The 19,982-nt window shown below is 40.4% G+C and overlaps 1 protein-coding gene across 1 annotated transcript in view; it reads right to left on the bottom strand.

Annotated features, from left to right (window-relative positions):
- LOC118333229 (transcription factor COE3-like) overlaps window positions 1–19,982 on the bottom strand; it is a 46,703-nt gene that overhangs the window by 2,462 nt on the left and 24,259 nt on the right. Inside the window, exons 8-12 of the mRNA XM_035668782.1 lie at window positions 19,033–19,150; window positions 14,961–15,034; window positions 13,523–13,649; window positions 9,511–9,599; window positions 3,781–3,846 (exon numbers count right to left, since the gene is read on the bottom strand). Coding sequence (XP_035524675.1) covers window positions 3,781–3,846; window positions 9,511–9,599; window positions 13,523–13,649; window positions 14,961–15,034; window positions 19,033–19,150 — 474 coding nt within the window. The remainder of the gene's footprint in view (window positions 1–3,780; window positions 3,847–9,510; window positions 9,600–13,522; window positions 13,650–14,960; window positions 15,035–19,032; window positions 19,151–19,982) is intronic.

Below are 19,982 nucleotides of genomic sequence, written 5' to 3'. Positions count from 1 at the left end.
CTACGAGTCAGACTTAAGTCGCCAGATTGGAGGACTCTGTGACTTGACTCTGAATTAACAGTAGATAAAAGACTTGAGACTGACTTTGAGGACATATGCTAGTTCATGACTTGAGATCTTGACTTAAAACTTTGCCCATGAAATGACTCGACAAGTCATTGTCCTGTCTTTTATTTAATGTGTGAGTTAATCGAAAAAATAAATTATTTTTGGATTTGTATTTCCTGTTCTTTGCCTGTGGTTTGTAACCTGGCAACCTTGGTAATCGTTATACCCAAATGACGCCACCATTCCACCTGTCTGGCATTTGGTTGTATGATGGAACGGAAGCTATAGGCATGCCACTACGATAGGATGGGAACTAACGGATAGATGCTGCCTGACACTAGCAAAAATGAATGTTCCCAATTGATAGAAATAATCTGGTTTCATGAGGACTTCTTCTAACCTACTCCTGCACGCTCTCTTGCATAATCTTGCGCTGCGTCACATCACTTCTTCCTCTTCTCGCTCGCTCCCCGCCAAGCCTCGCTCGCCTCCTCAACCTCGGCTCGTCCCACTCACCACCTTACGCAACATTTTACGCCACAGCTTGCTTTCCCCCAAAGGGAATTGCGCTACTTCTTATAACAACACTTGAAGCGCTGAGCCAGTTAGCATCAAAAAAAAGCTTATATTCTATTAAAAGTATTATATATTTATATATTTAAATTAGTTACACACAGTAATTATTGTTCCATGACTTGGGATCATTTAATAATATAGTTTAGCTCACTCTTCATGGGTTCCAGTCGGTAATCTATAATTTCCTGGCAGCATATTTAATAATTAAACTTTGTAAGATATTTAATCAATGAAAAAGATTCCAGTAATAATTTGGTATTTAGGTATTACACTGTGATAAAAAAAAACATGATGCACAAGACTGAAATGATGCCATATTTCTGTTTTGTTCTATTTTAGTATAGCTGCAAAAAAAAATAAAAATGCCAAAAATAATCGCTGGAACTAAAATAAACTAAACAAAAAAAAAAAATAAATCGATAAGATTAGTGGACAGCCCAAAAAAATAATGTTAGTTGCAGCCCTAGTACAATGCTACAGCTGAAACAATTCCAATATAAAGCCTACCGCGGTCTGGCATAGCTAGCGCGGGCATCTGAAGCTCACTTATATGAGCGTGCGTAATTGTCATGTCTGGACAGTTGTACATTAATTCATGATGTTCAATGCAGCCTAATACATGTCCTGGGTTTTACTTTATCCAACACACTTGTATATAAGTCACAGGAACTAGTGACGAAGTGTAGTTAAGAAGATATATACAGCCCATTGATCAGCTTAGAATATAGAGAACATGAGACAACCATTTTCAAAATAGTTTACACTTATTTTTGAACTCTCACAACCACCACCATAATTTTAATTGCACCATGTTACCCTGTGTATTTAATGAATACTATGCAAGAAAACATGAGCTTACCAGCATTTATATCGTACCGGTTTGTCACACAGCTTATATATATTATCTACTGTCTTGACTTGACTTGACTGTCACCTGGGACATTGCTTGAACCTGGATAGTATAGGATCTTAGACTTGCTTATGGATGACTTTCTCATGTGTGAAATCTTATTATCACCACCTCTGACACTAACACAAAAATCACACACATTACAGTGAATCTTGAACTATCATCATATTATTCCATCAACTTGAGCTATCCTGTTCTAACGACTAAATTTGCGAAATTGTTTGTAAAGTCAGAGACAGGCCCAATCATCAAGTATACCATAAACATGCTGCTTTAATTGCCACGGCTCTTAACTTTTACATACACGGAGCACTGTCTGCTTGTAGTGTTGTAGTTTTAGTTGTGTGTGTGTGAGTGTTGTGTAGCGTGGAGGAAGGGGCTTTATATGTAATTTTTAGATGATTTTGACTGTAACGGTCACTGCACGAGTGGCATCCATGGTGTCAAGACGATAAGAGAGAAGATTAACACCTTGATCTCAACTCGATCCTATTGATAAGAACTCATTTACTCAGGGAGCAGTATCAGACCAGAACTTATATTGTGGTCATTTGGTCAACTTACCAGTGCGCTTAGCAAAGATTAATAATTAATATAAAATATATATAAAATTAATCCATAATTTTATTCAAATAATTAATATAATACAAGCCATATAGAATATAATATGAAACCGTCATTTCAAACAGGAGGAATTCCTAGTCAATTAAATAATAGAGTTAAATACCAGTAGTTAAATTATAAAAATTTCATTATAATTTATATTGTAATTTAAAATATTAAATAATAAATACGTTTCATGTCTATATAAAAACTCCATATTACAATAGTGGACTGAAATATCTGAGGAACATTGATCATTAAGTCTTGACATATAAACCAAACAAAATTTTACATCATTTTATTATCTGAGATTACAACGTTTTGTAAAGTGAAAACATTCATCGATAAACTAATTTTCCCTATTAAATTCAAATTCTATTATTATTATATATAATAGTATATTATAATATATAAAAATGATGGCAAAATGATACTATTATTATCTTGAGAGTAGACGATGTGGTGATACACCACTGTACGCAGTTATATTATTGGGGAAACATGTAGTGGATAAAGTTAATCTGTCAAAACCAATATTCTGTTATTGCAAGTCAAGTATTTGAGTGTTAAATATAATGGGAACTAACATTGGCATTAAGAACATTGAGGTATGTTAAAGCTAACTTATTCATCTGCTGTGATGAGTGAACTTTTTAATGCGTCTGGCAAATATAGTGAATTTAAAGCGGAGCACATCTATCACATCTATCTATCCACCATGTTCTATCCTCTACATACCGTAACATAATCATGCTATCATATATATCTCTGCAGAGACAACATCATCTACATCAACACCACACATCACACAACAACTACACACACAACATTACCACAATACTCTGATTGGCTATCTCTAAGTGCCCGCAAGGGCGGTCCATTTGTCAGCAACGTCGGGAATGATGTTACTGGCAAAAAGGACAAAAAATGATATATTTAACTTTAACCTTCTACTACACCTCGAACTTATATACACCTCTGATGGCCTTGTACCTGTCATGCGAGTATACAGATATGTAACTCGACTACACATTTTTTCATGTACATGAAATACTTGCCACGAAGTGATGTCGTTGTGTGTGCTGTGTGTGTTGTGTGTGGGTGTGTTGGCAATTCATTAATGTGTGTAAGTGTGTTTTAACATGGTTTAGGATGATCGTCGTATCTAAGTCTGTCCGAGGTAGCGGTATTGATGTTAGTTTGTAAATAAAAATCGCAATTCGCATAGTGACCGGCCTTACAACTTTCGTCCATATTTCTTATGATTCTACAGACCTATTTTATATCTATCAGGAGTTAGTTTTTGAACCCAGGATCTACTGAGTAGTAGAAACGTGTTTGTTGTCGTGTTGTGTTGTATGTGTTTGTGTAGTGTGGTGTGTGTATGTGTATTGTTATAATTTTTTATGATGTGGATGTTTGGATGCTTTGTTGATGTTTTAGTGTGTGTTGTGTGTGTTTGGTTATTTTAATTGAACGTAATGAGAATAATAATTGTCAGAAATGAGCGTCCGTGCCTCCGTTCGTGTTAAATGACAGAGGAACTGACCTGAATATAATAGAATCTGTCTCACTGTACAGGGTTCTGTTGTATTTGCTGTGGGAAGAACAGACTGTAGCAGTCAGGCAGCTGTGCAGGTTACCTGGTTGTTGTGAGGCATCCCGTAGAGCGCCTCCACCAGGTCGGCTGCCCTCTTCAACAGCACCTCCTGCAACAGAGAGAGGAACTCATCAAACAGGAAGTACACAACCCGCCACAATAAGACCACAGTCTGTGTGTCTGTTAGCATAGCCCCGATCAACCAAACTCCATTCAGAAAACAAGCATTTTAAAAGCTGTGTGCTTTTCGTCGTCAGACAGACCATAAATCTCCATCATGATGTCATTGTTTCAGCATAGTATTGATCCGTTTATTGATATTAAATCAGTTATTCTGGGCTCTTACTGCAGCAGTGAGAATGTGAATGAACGGGGATGGAAACCCTCAGTGTGTGTGGTTGTTGACCTGATGGAGCTGATACTATTAAACAGTGTTTATTCTAATCAGAGCTCAGTTACACTTCACAGAGCGCACACACACACACACACACACACACACACACACACACGTACACTGCCTGTGTACGTGTGTGTGTAATCAGGCAGCAGAACAGAACAATGCTTCGTTGAGTCTTTATCTTAATTAAACACGCTCTCAGTTAATCTGCTGCTTTTCATTACAAACTTCTTCAATTAACCCCGCCCCCTCAGCCCTCCATCACTCTGCATCCATCTCCTCTTACCCTCCATGGTTTCCTTTTATTTCCTTTACTTCCTTTTTTATTTTCTCTTCTTCGTCTTCTTTTTATTATTATTATTATTATTATTATTATTATGATCTGGAATGATGTAGAAACATTAAACTTGGTCCAATAACAGGAAATGATAAGTGGGAGTCGACCAGACGGTGGCGCTGTGATTAAAGCCCAAACATCACGCAACCATGCCCCCTCACACCGTAATGGTGGTTCAATTATTAATGCCAATAAATTACAAAAAAAGACTCATCCCGTTCTAAGCTCAAACTATTGATCTGTGTATAGCGGCGCTTTGGCAGCGTCTGTTTGGAGGAATTAAAAAGTTATCGCTGTTCATTCACAACTAAATGTGTTTGTTTCTCGTTCAATGTGCTCGACTCATTTCTGACATTTCCTGCTGTCTCCTCCTGAACCGTCTGTCCGACTGCTACCAAACCTTCTGTGGATCATCATCGGTCGGAGCTGATCAATAGTTGCATAAAGCTTATTGATTTCTTATTTAGTTTTCAACATATTGACCAATGAGCTTCAGAGGGGGCGTGGCTCCGCACATAAACAGACATCAGTAAACAACCGTTGGACCGATCATCACAGAACTCACGTTTATAATATATATAACATAATATAATATAATATATAACATAATATAATATAATATATAACATAATATATAAATATAATATAATATAATAAAATATATATCAATGTGTACAAACATTTCTACATTTCTATCTGTTTGCTCTTTTCTATCAGTTATTTCCTCTTTTAACCTTGTGTTTCCTCTTTTGTCTCTGCTGTTATCTCTTTTTATTCTTTCATCAAACAAATGTATGAGCTGATTATTACATCAGAGTGTGTGTGTGTGTATTACTGAGTGTGTGAGAGAGTGAGTGTGTGTTACTGTGTGTGTGAGTGTGTGAGAGAGTGTGTGTGTGTGTTACTGAGTGTGTTGTGCTGAGAGGAAGTCATTTCAGTGAAGTAGCTTTCAGCCTCTGATCGCCTTTAATCTGCTCGTTTATGCAGAGCGACGTTGGAGTGTGTCACAGTGTGAGAGCAGATTTATTCACGCACGCACACACACACACACACACATACACACACACACACACACATAGTGACAAATGAAAGCCTTATTATTACAAGTGTTTCACTGTTACGCAGCGAGATGACAAGCACCTCTCTCTCCCACACACACACACACACATTAACGGGGTTACCACAGCGATAGAGCTGGAGGTTGGGATGTCATCACTGAGGAGGAAACCAATTATTCTTTAAAGCCCACACACACACACACACACACACTCCTTCAGCAGCAGGAAATGAAGCTTCATAAACGCGACGTCGTTAATAATTACAATCAGAACAACGTTAATAAATAATAAAATCTGTCTGATGGAAGACGGAAGATATTTAATGCCGACATCAACAACAAAGAAACATAATTTTATTCTGTGTTATTCTTTAAGACACTCAGGCCCAACAATTAAAGATTAATCAATTGTCTCATCACTTTATTAAAAACCTTAAAGACTCATTGGTTTCTCCTGGGTCACATGACATCCTGCAGCAACCAATCAGCAGCCTCTGTGGCTGCTAACAACAATAAGAACTTTTATGTTCAGAACTTTAAAAATCTACGTTACTAAGAGCTTCACAAAAAATGTTATAAAAGTCATAAACTGAAAGATTCCAGTTTTAGTGAAGCAGGAAGGTGAATTATCTTTAATTATTCATACATACATAATTTTTTTTAATGATTTACACTGACATCATCGACACTACACTGTAAAAAAAATCTGTAAGTTTACAATATTTTACAGGATTTTTATGTATTTTATAAATGAAGTCTGTTAATCACTAAATTACTGTTTATTTAAAGAACATGTCCTTTTTTCACATAAAAGATTAAAATAAATTTGGAAATCTATAATTTATATTTACTGTTTATTTAATAGAATAAACTGTTAAACTCCAGTTTAATACTGTTAATAATTTATAAGATTGTGTTAAATTTGTTTTAGTTGTGTAACTTTAATGGATTAGTTATGTTAACTGACAGACATAATCTTGTATAATGATGGAAGTTGAATATAATTTTTGTTAATTCCGTGTATAAGCATTGGTAAACTGTCCAAATACAGTTTTTATCAGTGTAACAGGCAATAATTACTGTAATTTTCACAGATAATGACTTTTATTACAGTATCTATAACTTTTAACATTCACATTAAAATAATACCAATTCCAATAAAACAGCACTCTGCTGTAAATGTAAGTCTGGATTCATGTATTATAGCAGAGTTCACCTGTATTTATAGATCATTGTTTTACACTGTATATCTTTCAAACTTAAAAGATTTTAAGTTAAATTAAAGCTAAAAAATTTTATTTTAATTATCGGAAATTACTGTAATTTTATGAGATTATTTTTGTTATTTGACTGTATTTCTTGGCGCAAGCTGACAGTTTTATTACTGTTTTTTTGACAACCAATCAGCTGCTCCGGGATTTATATCCAGCCTGTGACGTAACTTTTAATTAGTTCCTTTCTCTCTCAGAGAATCTGAAAATGGGTTTCCTGTGAACCAACCAGAAAATACACCATGTGTCAAACACGGCAAAAACACGAGAGGTGATATTCTTTTTTATTAATCTATAAGGAGAAGCTCGATAATATGTGTGTGTGTGTGTGTGTGTGTGCCAATCTCCTTTCTGCCAACATGGCTGCACTCACTGATTAACTGATTTGACTGTTTCAACCTCCCTGTTTGCCATGGGTTTATTACACACAGCCACACACACACACACACCACTCACACACTCACACCCACACACACACACCACCACAACACCACACACTCACACAACACACTGGATTTTACCTTTCCATTTCATTCATTTCAATCATCTCTTACGCTGTGTTGGTGTGTGTGTTTGTATGAATTATCTCTTGTTCCTTGTGTTTCATTCTTACATTAAAACATTTAACAACCTAAAACGACTTTAAAGCAGATTTTAGGTGATTTAGAGCCGCTGTATGGATTCAGCGGCGCCGGCAAGGCAGCCGAACCCTAACTGCTCTCGCACCGCTGCTACGTGTGCCTCATCCCACTCACCATCTCTGTTTGTATAAGCCCTGTGTGTGTGTGTGTGTTAGTATGTGTGTGTGTGTGTGTGTGTATTAGTCTGTGTGTGTGTGTGTGTGTGTGTGTGAGTGTGTTGGTAAAAAAAGCAAAACTTTTATTTGTATAGCACCAATTCATAACAGCTGCTGTCTGCACTCACTCTGCAGACGCACTCTGCACAGATGAAGCTGGTGTTGAGCTCTGTACTGTACATACACATACAGTACATGCTGCTGCAGACAGACCTTTCCTACGCTAGTTATTGAAACACGCTGCCTCTCCACAGGCGCACCAACGTGCTCTACCAGTCAACCACTGGGACTCTATGAGGCCTTTCTGGCGGTACCACAGGCCCAGGTGCCGATACCTTCGCAGCAGTGCAACCAATAGTACTATCACATTCTTCTAGTTGGATAGTCCTACATTAAAGACATTTAATATCTAACATGAAATAAAATACGTCTTTGTTCCTCCCCCCAGTGCAGTGGGACCTTCAGACGGATCAATATCATCAACGTACACCTGCACTAACCAGAACCAGAACCATTAAACTGCTGAAGCTGCGACTGAATATCATCCTGGTTGGTGCTCACAGGTTCAGTCTAAGATGGCTGCCAACATAGAAAGAGTTCAGTCTAGAACCTGGTCCAGGATCAGTTTCTGTATCTGAACCGAGGCTCCAGTGATCGATCGTGTCCTGTTTGTAGACACGAGGATTTAACCAGGTTTGTGAAACCAGGACCTCAGAGTGTAAACAGCGGATCAATAAAGGTTCAGAGGATTACTTCCAGTTATTAGACTTCCTGTGGTCGCTCTGCTGAGCACAAGGCATCGTGGGTAATTGAATAAAAGCACTGCAGATGAATTATTAAAGATGGTGGTTTTCATTACGTAGCTAACAGCGTGTCAGTTCACAGACCTCCTTCAGTCCGGATCTGGTTTACTGTCATTCTCATTGATTCTGCTGCAGTTAGCGTCAGACCGCCAGCTACTGATCCAGGACCAGGTCCAGGTCTTTACATTCTGATAGAGAACTATATATATTTCTTTGTTATGTCCCTTTTACTGCAGGTTCTCAGGTTCTGAGTCTGTCGGCGCCGGGCCGACAGACTGGCTGAACTGTGTAATTACAGCGATATCGTCCGTCACGTGATGCGCACTGACCCAAACAGACTTTTTCCCATAATGCATTGTGAAAGAATCAGTGGACTAACATTAAAGTCTAGAAAATCCATAAGATTAAATTATTTATCCACATTCAGGTTAACGGAGGGCTGACAGGAAGTCAGCAGTCTCTACTGAGCGTGCTCAGGGTTTTCATTGAGGTTATTCCTTTACAACAGGAAGTGTCTGACTCCACTGAGCAGCTTTCTTAACGCTGGTTACAGCTGACACTAGTGTACCTCACCTCAACCATCAGTAACTCCACAGGCAACCTGCATGTAAAGTCACCATTAATCAACATTAATTCAACCTTTAATCAATAATAAATAAAGTCATCCACAGAAATGAATCTCATCTTCCAAAAGGAATGAAGGACCCAGTTCTCTTCTAGCTGTTAGCAACCTCAGCTATCACCCCGTCTGAAGTGAAGCTCAGTACCGTCTCTGTTCATCGGATCGGGCCTAACACAACCTCTGCCTGTGACCCTGCGTGGGGCCGTGACCTCAGGTTGGGAACCACTGCTGTAAAATATGATTGTACGTTGTAGATTTCCATCAGTGAAACAAACCGACGTCTGATTGTTTGATTGTTCGGAGAAACATTTTGACCGAGAAATCTGTGTGTGTGTGTGTGTGTGTGTAGATGATTATCAGCTCTCTGAGCAGCCAACCAGAACACAGACTGATGGAAAAAACAGCAACAATAATCAGTGATTGTGTCTGTGTTTGTTTAAAACGATTGTTTGTCTGAGTGTGTGTGTGTGTGTGTGTGTGTGTGTGGTACCTTGGGCAGTCTCTCGGGGTCTCCGGGGTGACGAGGGATGACCTTCTGTAACCTCTGGAAGCCGTAGTCTATAGTGGGTTCGTTTAAGGCTGAGGGCGAGAAATTGATTGATCAGCTATCAGAAAGTTATGGTCACAGTCATCGATCAGTCATCAGGCTAATTTTATTCTTTTATTTAAAGCTTCTGTATGTAACTGTCATTGTGTAGAGAACCTTTAACTTACAGCAGGAATAGTATATTTTGTGGCGTGTTAAACATTAACCATGTGCTTATATACAGAGAGGGGGCTTATGGGTAATCAGAGTAAACATAAATATTAATACAGTGTCTGGTCTTCCTGTACAGTGATTGTCTTATACATACTTTGTCATCAATAAAAAGACCATTGAAAGAAAACAGTGTCTGGATGCGCTGGTTTCCTGTGTGTAACTGGTCAGTTTACTGGTTTCAGCTGGAGAACAAAAACACATAACAGCTGGTGGAACATCATTAAAGTCCTGTTGCTTAGCAACAACAACAATCCCACAAGATTTCCCCCCAAAAAACTCCAATGAGGAAGTCAACCACTCTGATCTCTGATTGGTCACTTTCAATCTGACACACTTCTTCTTCTTCTCCTCTCACATCATTTACAGTTCAAACTGGTGGGGAGGCGATAAATCAGAGCGTCAGTGAACGCAGCAGAGCACAAAGTTTGTGTGTGTGTGTGTGTAGTGCATGAATCATAATCCCGTCTTGGTTGAGCTGCGTTTAACAAGCTTTAGACTGACTCTATACATCACAAACAGAGTGTGAGTGTGTGTGTTCAGTCCTTGAAGGCTCACAGGGCGGAACAAGCAGCAGTTATAAGAGTGTGTTAGCTCTCCAGATGTCTGTGTTATCTACAGCCTGCTGTGTGTGTGTGTGTGTGTGTGTGGTGGTGGTGTGTGACCTTGTGTTGTAGACAGTTTATTATCACCTGTGTGTCTGTTCACCTGCAGTCTGTCGTCTTTAAAAGTCTTTATGGATCAAACTTAAACTGATCTTCAGTGTCTTTCATTTTTGTCCTTAAAGTACACATGAAACAAAATCACAGCGCCTTTGCTTCAGTTTATATATAATTAACGTCCCAGCCAACTGGTCTCTGTCGGACTGGGAGCTCCCAGTGAACAACAGGTTCAGACTGGTACTGAATGCAGCATCTGATACTGACGGAGGACAGTTTGACTGCAGGGAATAAAGGACTGAGGTGGTTTTACTGCCAGATTTGGCTTCTGCCACCCTGGGCTAAGTCAGCTAACGTAAGGTGCAAGAGCTAACTAGCTAACAGCATCTAACATTACGGTTACCGATAGTTAGCGTCTTTTAGCAACAAGTCCAGTAAATCACGTCGGTACCGCTGTTGTCTTACTGTCCTCTGTCTGTCTCGGAGGTTGTGTTCACTGGGAGGCTGCTGAGCCCCGTTCGGTTGCATAATCAGCTGATAATAAGGAGTCACAGTAATCCAGCCTAGAGGTAAAAAATGTATGAACAAGTTGTTCTGCATCGGTCTGTAACAGGATGTGTCGGATTCTTGCAATGTTACTTAAGTGAGAAAAGGCAGTTTGGTTACCAGAATCCAATATTCTTCCTAAATATGAGAAACAATTTGAGCTCCATAATGAGACACTATATATGTTTGTGACAGCTTCAGTCAACAGGACTGACTCTGTTATATTCTGTATTAATAATCTGGATCTATATGTATCGATAATAAAGTTTAGTTTAGTAGAAGGAGTCCAACTGGAGCTGCAGATATGGTAAAAACATCATATTGTGATTATTCTGAATGATATTTTGTCACATATGATGAGTGGGAATGAAAGTTCTCCTCTTTAGTCTGTAATTTACATATTGCACTCGGCCATATTGACATTTTTATCATATTTATTTATTATTTGTTGCAGCTCAAAGTTCCTCAAAACTGTGCAAAACCTGCAGGTTTTTATGGATTAATACATTTTACTTTATAGAAAATAAACATTATTTCATTTTCTGCATCAATGAAAAGTTTCACTGCTGATAGTCGAGTAAGTTGAGTATCAGACAGACAGACAGACAGACAGACAGGGAGTCACGTCTTACAGTACAAGAAGTCAATACAGTATTTAGAGGAGAGACAATGTGGTGTCGTATTGTGTGTGTGTGTGTGTGTGTGGGGCGGGGGGGGGGGGGGTCAGAGAGGAGGCCTTGGAACGATCAATACTCTCCGGTCAATGCTCATTGAAATTTCATGGAGCTGTCTGTCTGCTTGACGACTCGTATTAACACATTTTATCTGCTCGCTGTGTGATGTCATCAGAGAGATGACCCCGCCCAGTGCGATGTGTTCAAGTGCAGTCGTAGAGATCAGCGCTGAGTCTGACTGCACAAGTAACTGAATACATTTACTGAAGTGTTTTATACCTTTAAACGTCTCCTCCACTACAGTTACAGTCACAGCTCACTTTACAGTAAGTTGGACATCCAAATAAACTAAATAAATAATAAAATATAAAGCACTGTTAAAGATAAAACTACGATATAAAGTTCTTAAAATCAGTTCCACCTCCTGTATCAATACACATTAATACATCAATACAACATCATTAAATTGAACCAAATTAAATATATTTTGCAGATGATAAATTACTTTATTTGAGTATTTAAACAGACAGTACCAAGGTCATTCACAGAGTTCCTAGTTTAATATTTTCTGTTCAGCTCCACCAACCTCTGTCCCTGATCAATCTCTGTCCCTGATCAATCTCTGTCCCTGATCAATCTCTGTCCCTGACCAATTCTGTCTCTGATCAACCTCTGTCTCTGATCAACTCTGTCCCCGATCAATCATTGTCTCTGATCAATCTCTAGCTGATGAGCTGCGTGAGGTTCGATGGTCAAGACTGAAATCAGCTGCTAGAATCCCAAAGCAGGAACCAAATGTTGGACTTCTAAAGGTGGGCAAAGAGGACTCTGGGGGGGCATTGGTTGCAGGGACAGGGGGCATTAGTGCAGGGTCGGGGGGCAGTACATTTCTAACATTAAACTTTGTACTCAACATTTCTGGTTCACGTTGCTGACAGTTCTCTCCCGCCATCCCGGCGTTGAGTCAGTTAGCTTAGCTAACAGTTGGCTAAGTTATTGTCCATACTTTGTCCATTCAGGAGCATTCCAACATTATTCATCTACACTGTTTTCTAAGCACTTTCTTACTTTTAGACGAGTTGACAAACTTTGCATTTTTGTTTAGTCGTATTTATTTCTCTGCCTCTGTTCTCTGCTGTGTGGAAGGAGTGATGCATGCTGGGAGCAGCGAGTTGCAGGGTGGAGGTGAGCGGGACAAACTGCTCTGAAGCACTGAGGTGTGAAAGCAGCTGCTGTATGAAAGTGAAGGTCATGTGACTGTTGACGTCACAGGACTGTGTGTGTGTGTGCGCTCAGAGGTCATTAACAGGAAGGTCCACAGGCTCCGTGTGAGGGTTAATGGGATTTAAATGTGTGTAATTACTCTGACAGCAGTGTGAAATCAAACACCTCCACTGATCTGCTGCAGAGGGAAAGACGGAGGGAGGAAATGTCCTCCAAACTGTACGTCACTTCCTGTCTTCAGGACGACCTCTTTTGGGTGAAACCAGTTGGAAAAGTTCCTTAAAACTGCTGCATCATGCTTTTTGGGTTATTTTTAGTGTCTCTGGTCGATGTGGGCGGAGCTCCTGTGTGACATAAATCAACTATATGAAGAGCAGTTATAGTATTCAGTCGTAGTATCAGAGTCAAATGTGACTGATTTACTCTCATAGCTCCTTATTGGTCTGCTGTCAGCAACCTGAAATGTTTTATGTTAGAAATGTACAGTATGGGTCCGAGCATTCAGCGTCCTCAATAACCCCCATAACCACTCCTAGATTGTCCACAGGAAACTCTGTACTCAACAGTTCTGGTTCACAGTGGTCTGCAAACAGACTATTTTGGGTTGGCTGTGAGCTCGGCCAATCAGAGTGCGGCTGTTACCTGTGTAAACGAAACGTCCCGGTGCTCCTTTACAGAACTGTTTGGACTTGTAGGACAGCGTGACCTCCACGACCCCGGGGATGTGACGGGGAGGAGTCTGGACCCGGATAGCATGAGGGGTGATCAACTGGACAGAGAGACAGACAGAGAGACAGACAGAGAGACAGACAGAGAGAGAGAGAGAGAGAGACAGAAGTCTCAGAAGGTTTTACAGTCTGGTATAACAGCTGGACCAGTGGCCGTTGTATAGGGCTGGTGTTGGACTTTGATACCGGTTCCTGAACAATATAAAATACATTATATACATTATACATTATGGTACAATGGCTCACTGGGTAATACTGTCAGAGTGAGACCTCTCACTGTCTAACCCCGTAACCTCCCTACAGCCTTACAGAATGTCACATGGTAACGATGACCATCTACTGATCGTCTCCTCCTCATCTTGCACTGATACCCCACTAGTTACAATTTATCAGGCATTAAAACCGCCCCAGGCCACCCTCCCTCTATATATAGCCGTCATGCACTTTTTATCACTCTAGATCTTGTCCAATGGATGTGATATCTTCTGTTCATATTTTCTTTGACAACATTTCGGACGGCTCGTGTACTGTCTCTCCCAAACCTACACTTACACTTCTGAACAGATTGATCCTCAGCTGGTCTTCGACATGATATCTTTTGACTTTAATGAGTGAGAAACTCTTGGAGCGGCTCAGAACAAATATGTTTTCACCTGATAGTCAACGTAGTAAATCCGTTCTAGCTTACAATCTCCACGCTACTCTTCTTCAGGGTGTGCTGTCAATAAAGGACTCGGTAACTTGCTAGTCCAGTACGTCACGATCGTAAAAAGAAAGCGTTGTTCCTTCTCGATCCAGAATCATTAAATGACGGGTCTGCCGGCTCCACCCCGTTGGACTTAGAGGCGCAAGAAGTCTAGCACAGATGTTGAGCTGGCTGGCTCGCCTGCCAGCCTGGTCAGACACACATGGGATTTCGGGGTTCGGCTGCTGGAAGAAGAGCAGAACCAGACGACCAGAGGAGGGAGAGAAGAAATAAATGTAAGAATTACTGAAGAGGGGATTTTAAAAGAAGAAAGCAAATATATAGGGCATAACATTCTGCGCTAGGTTTCACGCCTCTGTGAGCGAAAACCTACTACAATGGCCATTATGTTTGTTTAGGGTATGCCTCTTGATTGTAAAATGTAATAAAAAATAAACAGATACATAACAGAGAATGATATCCAATAATCAGAGAAACACTTCGCCAATCATAATGATCAATTATTCACGAGGAAATAATCAACTTACATGCAGTTATTGAGTTCACTGTTTGGGTTCATTGTTTATAATATGAAATATCCATAAAATATGTCATTTAGTTTACTCAGTGATAGAAAAGTGATCCCTTCAGGAAAAAGGTTGGGAACCGTGGCCCCAAAGAAACTAAAGTCCCAGTCGAGGTCAGTCTTGGGGGGCAGTGAGGAGAAGCTCTCACTGAAGACTGAACAGAAAAACTAAACACAAGAGAGAAACACGTCTGAGCTCTCCAGACCAGATCCGAGGTTATCTGGAGGGACACACAGCATCCTTCCACCTGAATGTTGTTAAAGTCTGAACAGAGCAGTGCAGATGATCCGTGCTTCAGCTCGTACAGAGCTCTGCTGTCTGTTAAGACATCACTGCACTGACTCCATGTTTCTTTACATAACTGATTTTAAGTTTGATTAACTCAGAGCTCTTAATGATGTATAATAACACCTTCTTACATCTCAGCCAGCGTTGATTCTGGTTCTGCTCCCAAAGTTGCCCGAAACATGAGCGAGACTTTTAGCTACTTGGTTACCGTCCATATTCAGACTCTCCTGCTCTCTATCGCTTTTTATCTGTTTTACTGCTGTCCCTTACCTTTTTATTCAGTCTCACTCTATTTTGGCAGATATGTGTGTGTATGGATTTTATCTAATATTATTATGTTCTGTTATTAATAACATTGATTTATTGTGTTTTGTTTTTAATGGCGCACTGTAAAGCACTCTCAGCTGCGTCTCATGTATGAAAGATGCTGTATAAATAAAGTTATTGTTCTCTTATTATCAGCACTGAGACCTCGGGCTGTGATGAGAGTATCTCTGATCCAGCTGGAATAAAACACTGAGTGTAGTAAATGAATATTTCCCATTGATCACAGTGTGGGATCATAATCTATGAGCTCTATGAGTGAAATTAAAGTGTTTACTCTGATTACTGAGTGTTTCAGTAGATTTAAATGTAATCTTTGTTTAATGTCTGTAAAGGTGAGGGTCCCGACCCACAGGTTGGACACCATTTTAACATCACTGTAAACTACTGAAGGTCACACACACACACACACACACACACACACACTGAGGATGAGATTTAATTGGGTCGCGGCTTTTATCCGCTTTAAGTCTCACACACACACACTCACACACACACACACACACACACTCACACTCACTCAGCCGGTAATGACTACTTTCTCTCTCGTCTTTCAAGTGCGGCTGCAGATTAATTATAAAGTGAAATGAAAGCACAGAGTGTGAGTGTGTGTGTGTGTGTGTGTATGTGTGTGTGAGTGTGAGTGTGTGTGTGTGTTAATCTCACTCAGACTTACTGACATTACAGCACCTGGCCTCTATTCTCTTCTATTACTGACGGTTTAGTTTCTGTAGGAACTCAGCCAGACAGCGGAGCTGAATGAACACTGTAAATAATAATACTGAATGAAGAATAACGATCCCTCATGGATTATCCAGACACATTAACTAACAAGAAAACAAACATTTCGTTATGCTAACCCTCCACCATCTAACAGCCAAATACACACACCGATCAGCATTATGAGCACTGGACTCCCTGACTGATTCCAGACCAACAGACTGCTCTGGCACGCGGTTATGGACCCCGCTTTCTACTCAGAACCAGCATCAAACTGTTTGTTACTGAGCCTCCTTTCCTATCCAGAACCAGCAATTAACTTGTTGTCAAGGGCAGTATTGAGCTACAGTCAGCCTTGTCACCTGTTGATCTGGGGACCCACACGGGCCCATGCTTGTTCACTCGCCACCTGCATCAAATGAGCCTTCGGCGCTGCCCGTTGACATGGTCATACCCGGATTTCTTTTCCTTGCCTTGGCAGTCCCTCACAAATTTATGTGATCGGTAAAGATACTTTGACCGCGACCCTCTGCAGACCTGGGTGAACACCGCCACCAAGAGCTCGGGCAGGTTTCAGGAAGGCTGTTCTGACCGCAGTCGTGCCCCATTCCACGCTGCCCATTTTTCCTGCTTCTAACACATAACTAACTCTGAGAACAAAATGTTCACTTGCTGACTGATATACCAATAACCAAAAAAAAAAAAACAGTCCCAGGAGTTTATCTGTCATGATTTAACTCACAATATTAACAGATTCTGTATCTTCAATATCTAGTGCTAATACCTCCTGATTGAACAGTAGGATTCTGGCTTCACTACAAGCTCTCCACTTCTCTTCTGTTGACTCTAAACACACGAATCACCTGCAGCAGCATGTTTTATGTCCACGAAAAGCAGATAAGAACATCAGAGCAATAAAGCAACAAACATAACGGGCCCCATGCAAGAACATTTTCTAATCTTAACTTTCTCTGACCTTTTCTTCTTACAGTGGGTTTGTACGAGCATATTCACAGATTTCAGTGTAAAGCTCATGAACACCACCTGTGCACACTGTGTGTAAAATATAAGACTGCACATCCTGCCCCATGTGTGAGGAAGTTCATTTGTTGGGACCCAGAAACTTCAAAACAGTCATAAACATAACAGATCATGTTTTTACAGTCGTTTTCTACGTTATTTAAATATCTTTTTGGGCGATTCTGTTGTTTTTATCTCTACTGGTGTTGATACAGCTGATTACATCATCAGTCTGCGTGCATTTATGACGCAATCATTGGTTGAGTTTGGTGTTGCTCTACTTGTGTGTGAGTGCCGGTTGATTTTGATAAGGACATACAAGCAAAAATACACTTCTATGCTGACAACACAGTAATTTATACACATGCTTCCTCATTCATTTTCTTCCTGGTAAAAACAAATAGAGCACCAGAGAGAATAAAGCTGCCAAACTGTTCTATATGTTAAAGGGTGCAACACATTCATTAAACTGTAGGGTGAAAAGAACTTTAGGAGCTTGCAGATTGAAGTCCAAAGTCGTTATAACATAAATTATTATACATTGTGTTTTATGAATTACTAAAATAAAAGTGTTTGCACCACAGAGTTACAACTTAACAACACTTACACATTCACTAAGGCAGTGTAAATGTCTAATAAGGTTGTCTGACGTTATTAGTTGGATTAATGTTTTAATAATGTGGTTATTGATTACTGATGCTTGCTGATCAGGATCATTATCAGCTAATTGGCAGTATGCTGTAAATGGTTGCACTTTGTGTGTTTTCCTTATTAAACATGATGTGCTCGTTTTTAATGATGAAACCTTGTTTGGAGAGCAGACAGACTCTGGGATTACTCCTTGTCAAATTCCTGTTGCTGAAAACCACAACTTGAAGACTCCAGATTACAGACCGAAGGTTGGAGGTCTAAATGGGTTCAGTCCACTTTGAGGACAGAGATTGTAAGCTGGTGGACTGTATCTGTGGTAGGAAGCAGAGTGCTGCTGCAGACAGAGACTCAGGCAGAAACAGTAAAATGAGAGCGAGGGTTCAAACCCACGGGACTGCACTCTGATTGGGAGGGGTGGTTTCTATGGTTACCGTCTTTAATTAGGAGGGCAATTAAAGAGGTTGAACGGCCCGCGAAAAGACACACACACACACACACACGCTGTCCTCTCTGGGGACGGTGAGACGTCTGGTCTTCCTACCCACAAGCCACTGGGGTGACTTTTCTTCAAAGACCAAATTACGCTCCGTTCTCTGCCTCCCTCGCTGGATGTTCAGGTTCCCTGGTTCAGATGCTTTTATGTAACGACCACATTCAGACTGACTGATCAAACTGATTGATCAGACTGATTGATCAGACTGATTGATCAGACTGATTGATCAGAGCGGAAAAAATCTAAAATGAGGGTAGTGATATTGATGAAACGATGAAAACTCTATAAAATGAAAGAGTTGAGAATTCCGAGCTGTCAGTGGGTAACGGTTTTATTTGCTTATGTAAAGTTAAAAACTTGTAGAAAGTACAAGAGTAAAACGTAACTTACATATGGAACATTAAAAAAAACTTTTTTTTTTGGGACATGAACAGCGGTTTAAGTTTAAGTCCATCCCACCACCTCCTACCAGGTTAAGTGTCTGTTGATATCAAACGCTCCTCAAACTGGTTTCTGCTGTCTCGGTTTAATTTTATCCTCCAGAGATAAAATCTGGAGTTCCTCAGAGTTCTGTACTGGGTCCCCTTTGGTTTCTGGACGTTGTAGTTTTATCACAGCAGCCTGTCGTGGACATTAGAGGACCTGCAGCTGCCTACCTTCAGACGGGTCCAGTCTCCGGGCTCTGCGGCCATGTTTGGAGTTGTTGTGTACGAACATGTTGTCGGAGACGGCGAGAACATGGCCGTCTACGTTCACAGTCGTAGACACCACCACCTGCAGACACACACACAATTTTATTTATAACCCACAGAACAATACACCTGATCTGAAGTGGACAAAACAATGTTCAACAGGAGGATGGAACCTTGCATGCATTGTAATAGGGACATGAGTCTGTAAGATTTACTTTTTCTTTTGTATAAATAAAAATCAAAATGATTAAACATGAAGATGAATGAGATAATCTTTGCATCAATCTATGCAATCTGAATATTATTGTAAATGTGAAATCCCTCATATATCTTTAATATAATCAATATTTCTAAAACATGAGCTGAAAAATGTAGAAAACACCTTAAAAATCAACAAATCAATAAATAAAAACTGGAAATGAAAGAATATATTTAAAGATATTTGTAAGAACAGTCGTTGGCGTGCTGTCTTCCCTAGCCCCGCCCACCCCTTGTGATGTCACAGCCTCTCTCCGGACTCATTCATCATCCCTGGCTGGTTGCCGTGGCGAGGTTGTTGCCGTTGATCCATGGCGACGGAGCAGAAGGTCGCACAGAGAGCGAGTAGAGGTGTCCTCTCTGTCGCCACGGTGACTAACCGGCACATCCTTCACCCTGCTGTCGCCACGACAACCACAGACAAGTGCGGACGCTTCACCTGACTTCACCTGTCTCAGTGATCTGACTCCTCTCTCTCTCTCTCTACATGCTCTCTGAGGCTCGCTCGCCCCGTCTCCCTCCCTCCCTCCTCTCCTGGTTTAACTGGACTTAACATCCTGTCAGCTCGCCCAGCGCAGCGTGGAGAGAGAGAGTGTGTGTGTCTGTGTGTGTGTGTGTGTGTGTGTGTGAGTGTGAGTGGAAACTGTGAGACAAAG

Source organism: Morone saxatilis, unplaced genomic scaffold (assembly GCF_004916995.1).
Source record: "Morone saxatilis isolate NCDOM2014 unplaced genomic scaffold, NCSU_SB_2.0 Contig1, whole genome shotgun sequence".
Taxonomy (NCBI): domain Eukaryota; kingdom Metazoa; phylum Chordata; class Actinopteri; family Moronidae; genus Morone; species Morone saxatilis.
This window is presented reverse-complemented; position numbering and strand designations above follow the sequence as displayed.